The sequence below is a fragment of the Monoraphidium neglectum genome (genome assembly GCF_000611645.1).
Source record: "Monoraphidium neglectum strain SAG 48.87 unplaced genomic scaffold scaffold02959, whole genome shotgun sequence".
NCBI classification, from domain to species: domain Eukaryota; kingdom Viridiplantae; phylum Chlorophyta; class Chlorophyceae; order Sphaeropleales; family Selenastraceae; genus Monoraphidium; species Monoraphidium neglectum.
Genome location: NW_014010669.1, coordinates 1 through 7,636, shown reverse-complemented (window position 1 = coordinate 7,636; position 7,636 = coordinate 1). Strand labels below are relative to the sequence as shown.

Genomic DNA, 7,636 nt, shown 5'->3' with positions numbered 1-7,636 from the left:
GGGGCGGGATGAGGGCTCGAGAGGGGCTTGACGCTGGGGGAACAGAAGTTGACCTGGTGGGTTGATTTGAGCGCGGTAGGGAAGGGGGCCGCAGGCACGGGTTGTGGCTCGTCGAAGAGGGTGTGACATCAAGCATGCTTGGTGGAGAGGGTTGGGTCCAACCAGCAAGTTGGGCCGGATCTGGCCACATGGCGCGGGCACCCCGTGGTGCCTGCAGTGAGCAGACGCGCCGGTGCCCTTGTTTGACCGCGTACAAAAGTTCTGCAGTCCCTGCAGTGGGTTGCCGTTGATTCCACCGACTGCACCACACCTGCCGGCCTTACCGCTGTCCCCGCCGCCGCCCGCCGCCGCACGCATCGCTGTCACAGGTGCTCCACCTGGCTCGCAGCCTGGCAGCTTCCGGGCGGCTGCACAACCTCGGCCTCAACTTTGCGCGCGAGCTCCTGCTGGTTGTCTTGGACCTCATTTTCTCGCCGCAGCCTGCAGACGCGCCAAACTCTGGAGATCTGAGCAGGGGCTTTGGCGACGGAGCAGCGGCTGGGGGCGCAGCATCGGCGGCGGCGGCGGTGTCAAGGCAGCAGCTGCTGCGGGAGCTAAGGGAGCTGCCGCTGCTGCCGCTGGCCGGCGGCGGGTGGGCGAGCGCCGCCGGGGAGCCGGCCGGCACAGGGGCGCACGGGGCGCCGCGGCCGCAGGCGCGGCAGGCGAGGGTCTTCTTGCCCCTGGATGTCCGCAGCTTCGCGGCAGCCGCCGCCGAAAATACGCAGGCGGCCCTCGCAGCCCGGGGCCTGCACAGTGGCGGCGGCGGCGGCGGCAGTGCGGCGGCCGCGACGCGGGAGGCATTGGCGGCGAGCGGCCTGGGGGAGGCGTTCCTGTTGTCGCCGGGCGGCTCGGTGGGCGGCGCAGACGGCAGGGGCGGCGGCGAGGGCGGCGGCGGCGACGGCGGCGTCGCGACTCTGTTACTGCGGCTGCTGCACGGCGATTTCATGGGCGGGGCGGAGGACGACGTTGACAAGGCGCTGCTGCTGCGCGGCCTGCAGGTGACGCTGAACCCTGAACCCCACCTGTGAACCCTGAAGCTCGCCCCTAGGGCGTGTGCATGAGACCCGATCATCCCCACCATAGCCTGCAGCAACGCCCGCCTGTTTAGGCACCACCTGTGAGGACCACCCTCACTTGTGAGGGGCCTTGTATCCACTCTGCCCCGCCTGCTTCCTTCACCCCACTCAGCCTGGCAGCGCCCGGCGCGGGGGCCCCTGCCTTATCCATCCTCCTCCCAATTCTCGCGTCCACCGCTTGCCTAACACCCTTACCCCTGAACCAAAACCACCAAACCCCAAACCCTGGCCCACCCCAGGCCCTCGGCATCCGCGAGCTGGAGCCGTCTGACGTCTTCTCCCTGTCGGTGCTGCCGGCGCTCGCATCCGCCGACGCGCCGCGGCTGCCGCCCGCCACCCTGGCCGGCCTCCTCGCGTTCCCGGTCGTGGCCGGCCTCATAACCGACGCTGAGCTGGCGGCCCCGGCGGGGCCCGCGCTGGCCGTGGTCGACGCGCGGGGCGAGGGGGCGGGCGGCGGCGGCGCAGAAGCGGCCGGGGGCACGGGCCAAGAGGTCGACATCTGGTCTGCGCATGCGGGAGGAAGCGGTGCGTTTGGCGGCGGCGGCGCGCAGAGCACGCTGCAGCGGTTGCGCGCCGTCGCGGTGGTGTCCCTGGCGGGCGGCGGCGCCGCGCGCCTGTCGGAGTCGCTCGCCCGCGTGCGCCGCGCCGCCGCGGCCGCGCCGCCGCCGCCGGGCAGGGGCGCGGTTGAGGGCGCCGCCGCGGCTGCGGTCGCGACAGCCGAGGCGGCCGCAAGCGATGGCGCCGGCGGAGTGCCGACCGTCTACCTTCCGTTGGCCCTTGAAGCAAAGATCGATCTCGCCGGCCTCTTCCCATCTGTTTCCTGGCGCATGGTCGACCCTGCTTACGCATCCGCGGCCCCCGGCATGTCGCCCGCCGCGTGGCGCGGCCTGCTGCTCGCGCTCGGCGCGTGCGAGGCGCCGCCGGTCGCGCTGCGGCGCGCGCGGTTGACGTGGCAGCAGGCGCTGCTGTCGGCGTGGAAGGCGGCGTGCCCGTCAGTTGGCGCCGCCGCGGGCGGCGGCAATGACGAGATCACGTTTGAGGATGCCGTTTGGCCGGATATCGAGGTTCTTATTGGTTCCATCTTGAAGCAGGGACAGCCGGACGACGACGACAGCAGTGGCGCGGCAGCGGCGAGCAGCAGCGAATTAGCCGCCGTCCCCGCCGCACGAGGCAAAGGCGGCGGCAGGCGCGGCGGCGCAGAGCGGCAGGGGGGCCTGCGGGCGCCGCTGGGCGGGGGCCGGCGGCTGCCGCCGGCGGCGCTGGCGCAGCTGTCGGCGGCGGCGGCGCTGGTGGGGTCCCTCTGGAAGCAGCTGGAGGCGGCCGCGGCCTTGGCCGCGCGCCGCGTCGACGCTGGCGCGGCAGCGGCGGCCCCCTCTGCAAGGCGGCCCGGGAGCAGCGCTGCAGTTCACCTGCCGAGCTCGCTGCTGCTGCTGCTGCAGCGCACGCCGTGGCTGCCGTCGCCTTGGGCCGGCGGCAGCGGGCTTGCGCCGGGGCGGCTCTTCCTGAATGGCAGCGAGGCCCACAGGCTGTTTGGCGCCTCCGGCGTGCCGTATCTGCTCCCGTCGCTGCAGCAGCAGCCGGGGCTGCCTGGGGCCATGGTGCGGGCGCTGGGCCTGCGGGCGGACACCGGGCTTGACACGCTCCTGGAGGTGAGGGTGCTGTTTTGTGTTGGGGGTTGGGGCCGGGTTGGGTGGGGTAGGGACTGCAATCGCCCCGTTGTGAAGGGTCATACGTGACGCCTGGCGTCCCATTGCAGGGAGGTTCAGCGCGGCCGCCTCCGTCATGCAGCCAGCCCGCGGCAGCAGGCACCAGCTGCCCCCTGATCCCCGCCCCGACGCCCAAAGCTGCGTTCGCGCAGCATGTCGCCGGCATACCTGCGGCCCCTCCGCTTCCAGATCTGCCCTCTTGACCCCACAAATTCCGTTCAACCCCAGGTGCTGCAGGCCTGGAGCGACCAGGCGGCCGGCGGCTCCTTCACCACGTCTGTCGCCCAGATGACGGCCCTCTACGCGCACATGCTAGACCTGCTTGAGCACAACCCCAGTTCGATACCGTCCGCCAGCGCCGCATTTTTGGAACGGCCGCTGATATGGGTGCCAGACCGCGCCGCGCTCCCGCGGCCGGACGCCGCGACCTGGGCTTCGGCCGGGCGTCCGGCGGCCGCGGCGCCGCAGGGCGGCGGCGGTGGTTGGGGCATGCTGGGGGACCCATATGCCGTCCAGTCTGACTATGGCTTTTGGCCCGACGGCGGCGCGGGGCGGCAGCGGCCGGAGGGGCCGAAGCACGCGGGCAAGCAGCTTCCGGGCAGGTTCTACGAGCCCGGGCTCGTGCGGTGGTTCGACGCGACCGGCCTGCTCGAGGCCCTCCCCCAAGAAACGATCCACACGCGCGTGCTGGCGCACGCCTACGGCGCCGCCTGCGCGCCGGTGCAGGCCCTGTTCACGCGCGCGCTGCAGCGGCCCCGCGGCGGCGGCGGCGGCGGCGCGGCGGCGGAGGGCGGCGCGTGGCAGCAGCAGGGGGAGCAGCGGCGTGCGGTGCCGCTTGTGCTGGTGAACGAGACGATCCCCGACTGCCTGCGCGCGCTGGAGGCTGTGGCGGCGGGTACGCCGGAGGTCACTGCAGACAGCGAGGCGTTCCGGCAGGTGCGGGGGATGTGTGGGGCGCCGGGAGGGGCATCCCAGGGGCGAGCACGCATGGCTGCAGCAAGTTGGAGCTGGATTGAACAGGAGGAGAGACGAATTGACTTGGCTGCAGCGCGTACAATTGAGGGCGTGTGCAGCGCCCCCAGCTCGCCGGCTCAGATCGCAGCAGCAAGCCCTTCCTGGGGATGAGGGCACGTCGCTGGAAAGTGCTTAGTGCAAAAGCATCGTGTTCATGATCTTACTGCCCCTCCGGCTGCCGTCTGCTGCGGGCAGGTCGCGACCGTCTGGAGCGTCTGGAGCGCTGCCATTGCCAGGTTCAAGGACACAGGCGGTGCGCGCTGGGGGCAATCGCCCAGCCCGCGGCCTTGGTCGACACCCGCCCCGCCGCTCTGCTGCCCGGGCGCGTCGCCTGGTGCAGCCTGCGTGCCAAGGGCGACCCTGCAGGCCCGCACATGCAGCAGGGGACGCGGCTCTTTGTTCCGCGGCTTCTACGTTTGCCAAACACAAACCCTGCACCAAGATCTAGCGCTGCCACACGTTCAGCTTCTCCTCCAATGCCGCGCACCGACCCCCGTCAACCGACCGTGCCCCCCCCCACCTGCAGGGATAGGGGGCCTGTCCCAGGCGAGCCAGCAGTTCCTGCGAGACCGCATCGCCCAACTCAAGGTCTTCCCCACCACCAGCGGTGCGTATCCACCCACCAACTAGCGGCGCACGCACACACACACCAAAGGGCGATTCAACCATCTCAGCTTGGTCAGGGGGCTTTCATTTGGCCGGCCCGTGCCGCCCCATGGGCCCGCCGGTTGCGTACATCATCCGCCCCCTGACGTCATCTCTTCGTCACCGCGTCCCCGCAGGCGCCTGGGTGTCGCTGGCGGAGGGCGGCCTGGTCGTGGACGATGACGAGGCGCTCTCCAAGCTGCTGACAGGGATCGAGGGCATCCACTTCCTGCGGGTCCCGCCGCCGCTCGGCAAGCCCGCGGGGCGGCGCGCCAGGCGAGCGCGAGCCTGGCCGCTTTGAGGGGACCCGGCTTGAGCTCGCTTGCGTGTCGGCGGCTGAGGGACGCCTCGTCACCGTTGGTCCCGGCGCCTGTAATAAGACAGCGCCATGCAATGCCCTTGTGGCGGCCGCGCTCGGCTCAAGCATTGAATTCCAACTGTTGTCGCCCCTCACCTCCCTTGGTCGGCTCCAAAGGCACCTGCCAGTAGACCTGCTGCCGTTCCTGGTCGACGGCGTGCGCATCCCCCTGCTGTCGTCGGTGGTGGCGCGGGAGGCCGTCACGGGGCAGCTGTACCCGGGCACCGCCCTCAACCGCGCCGCGCTGACGGTGAGGGCGGCCGGCCTCCGCCCCGGCATGGGCGGCAGCCGAGCGCGGGGCTCCCCTGCAGGCATGCATCAGAAGCGATGCAGCAAATGTGCGGGGGTTCTGCCCGGCAACAGCTGGCAGAACGGGCAGCAAGCTGCGAGGCAGGGGGCTCGGCAGGGTTGGGCCACTGATTAAGGTTATCTGAGCGCCCACGGCCCCTGCCGCGGACCTCGCTACACGCCCCCCTCTTCCGGCGGACGCACGCAGGCCGTGCCGTGCGTTCAGAGGCTGCTGGTGTCAGAGCATCCGGATGACTACGCGCGGCTGATGGCGGTGAGTGTGCCTTTGTGCGCTGTCAGGGTTCAGGGTTCAAGTTTCAGGCTCCAGCTTCCTGGAGACCGCTCGGCCTCCCACACCGTGGTGGCAGTAGGGGAGTGTCCCAATCGGTGTCCGCGTGCATTGCCGGTGGCGTGGCAGGCGGCCTCCGGGTGGCAGCGGGCGGGTGGACCACATCAAGGTTGGCACCTGCCGCGCATTTTCCACATGCTGCATTGCTGCATGAAGATCTGCAATTGCAGAGGCCCGTGGTGTTGGGTCTGCCCTCTTCACGGACCCGCTGGCGGTGTCCCCACCCAGACCCCGCTGACCTTTCCTCGCTCGGCGGCGACCGCCCACCTAGGCGCGGCCCGGGCTGCCGCAGCTGCTGCGCAGCTTCCAGTGCTTTGTGGTGCGGGACCTACGGGTGCGCTACACAGTGACGCCGCCGCGGCCGATGCTGGGGGTGGCGCCGGGCGGCCCGAGCAGCGACGGCGGCGGCGAGGAGGGCGGCGGCGGGCGCGGCGCGCCGCAGTCGGTGCTGGCGCCCGTGCCAGCGCTGCTGGATGGCATGCGGCTGTACGTTGAGGTGACTGTCTGCGCCGGGCGTCTGTCCTGCATTTGGGGGCCAACCGCTTTGCTGCGAACCTTGCTATGGGCAACCCCCGGCCCCCCGCCATGCCCCCCTGCGTGTGCAGCTGCACCTCCACCCTACCACCCACCAACACCGCTAACATCTGTTCAAACCTCCTTGATTGACGCGATGAGCACCGCGCCCCGCTGCCCCAGTAACATTACGTCATCGCGTCATCGCCTCCCACAGGACCTGAAGGATGACGGCGCTATCTGCTCAGAGATGAGCCGCCTGTTCAGCGCCGACGGCGGCCCCAACGCCGCGGTCGCGGACTTTTTGTTCCTTCTGCTGCTCAAGCTGCGGGACGCGGCGGGCGACGGCGGCGACCCGGCGGCAGCGGCGGAGGAGCTGCTCGCGCGGAAGGAGGTGCGGCAGGGGATGCGGCTGGGGGCGTGGGCGCACACGCGTGTGGACGCGCACAGGATGAGATAGGGCTGGGCAGGCTGGTATGGAAGGGATGGGATGGGATAGGGTGGTTATAGCGTCGCCAAGCTTCAAGGGGGATGGGGTTGGGAATGGTGGGAGCACTGTTGTGCAGGTGGACTTGTGTCCGGCCAGGCTATGAGCAGGCTTTGCTCTGCCGGGGACTAGGGGTCCCTTCGGACCCAGGTGACTCGGTCGTCACCCGTCACCCGGGCGACCCGCCAGCTCAGCAACCCCACGCCGCAACCGCGCGGCGCCCGACCGGCGAGCGCAGATCGGGCAGCTGCCCGAGGGCGAGGCCCCATGGGCAGTCGAGATCCCGTCGTTCCTGCTGAATGCCTTCGATTATGAGCAGCGCGCCGTCGCCGCCGCGGCCGCAGCCGCCGCCGCCGCCGGCGACGCGGACGTGGCAACGGGGGCGGACGGCGGGCGCGTGCTGGGCGCGAGCGAGCTGCGGCGCGAGAGGATGGCGGCGCAGGCAGCGGCGGCGGCGGGCCAGGCGAAGCAGCACGGCGGGATATGGCCGCCGCCGCCGCCGTCGGGAATGCGGGCGAGGGAGCTGTGGGTCGTCCCTGGGGCGCCCGGCAGCGGGCCGCCAGCCCGCGGCGGGGGCGCGGCGGCGGCGCCTCGTGCGGAGGCAGAGGAAGGGCCCGGGGCGCGGGACGCGGCTGCGGAGGGCGTGGCGGCCGCGGCAGCTGAGCTGGAGGGTGACGTCATCTTGGGGGCCGCGGCCGCTGAGGCGGTAGCGCGCGCGCCGGCCACGCGGGCCGCGCGGCGCGGCGAGGGCCCGGCGCCACAGCGCGCTGGACCCCAGACGCAGGCGGGCGCAGACGATGGCGGCGGCGGCGGCGGCGGCGGCGGCGGCGGCGGCAACGACGGCAGCGACGGTGGCGGGGACGGCGGCGGGGACGGCGGCGGGATTGTTGACAGTGGCGCGGGCCCGGAGCGCGAGACGGTGCAGGTCGAGCAGCCGGCAGCAGGCAGAGACCTGGAAGAGCCGGGCGCCGGGCCGTCTGAGGCCGCGGACGCGCAGCCTGGGGACGTCCCTTCGGCGCCCCCGGCGGCGGCGCCCTCTCGCTTTATGCCCCTATGGCCGAGCGCGCTCCCGATGCCGCCGCCGCCCGCGGTGCCCCTGGCGGGCGGCCTGCCGGGCGCCACGGCTGAGGGGGGCGCGCCGCGCGTGGCCGGCGGCCGCGG

The 7,636-nt window shown here is 72.1% G+C and overlaps 2 protein-coding genes across 2 annotated transcripts; both read left to right on the top strand.

The window, feature by feature from the left end:
- Positions 1 to 983: 983 nt before the first annotated feature.
- MNEG_11901 (hypothetical protein) lies at positions 984 to 4,781 on the top strand (the record flags this gene model as incomplete). The annotated part of the gene is made up of 6 exons (XM_014039628.1): positions 984 to 1,037; positions 1,355 to 2,764; positions 3,050 to 3,757; positions 4,031 to 4,088; positions 4,362 to 4,442; positions 4,618 to 4,781. The coding sequence occupies 6 exons, from the start codon at positions 984 to 986 to the stop codon at positions 4,779 to 4,781; spliced, it is 2,475 nt and encodes an 824-aa protein (XP_013895082.1).
- Positions 4,782 to 4,873: 92 nt separating this feature from the next.
- On the top strand, positions 4,874 to 7,619 carry MNEG_11900 (hypothetical protein; the record flags this gene model as incomplete). Its single annotated transcript, XM_014039627.1, has 6 exons — positions 4,874 to 4,881; positions 4,956 to 5,088; positions 5,335 to 5,400; positions 5,747 to 5,971; positions 6,206 to 6,382; positions 6,714 to 7,619. Coding segments are annotated over 6 exons (1,515 nt in total), but the record flags the coding sequence as incomplete, so codon positions are not given.
- Between the last annotated feature and the right edge of the window lie 17 nt (positions 7,620 to 7,636).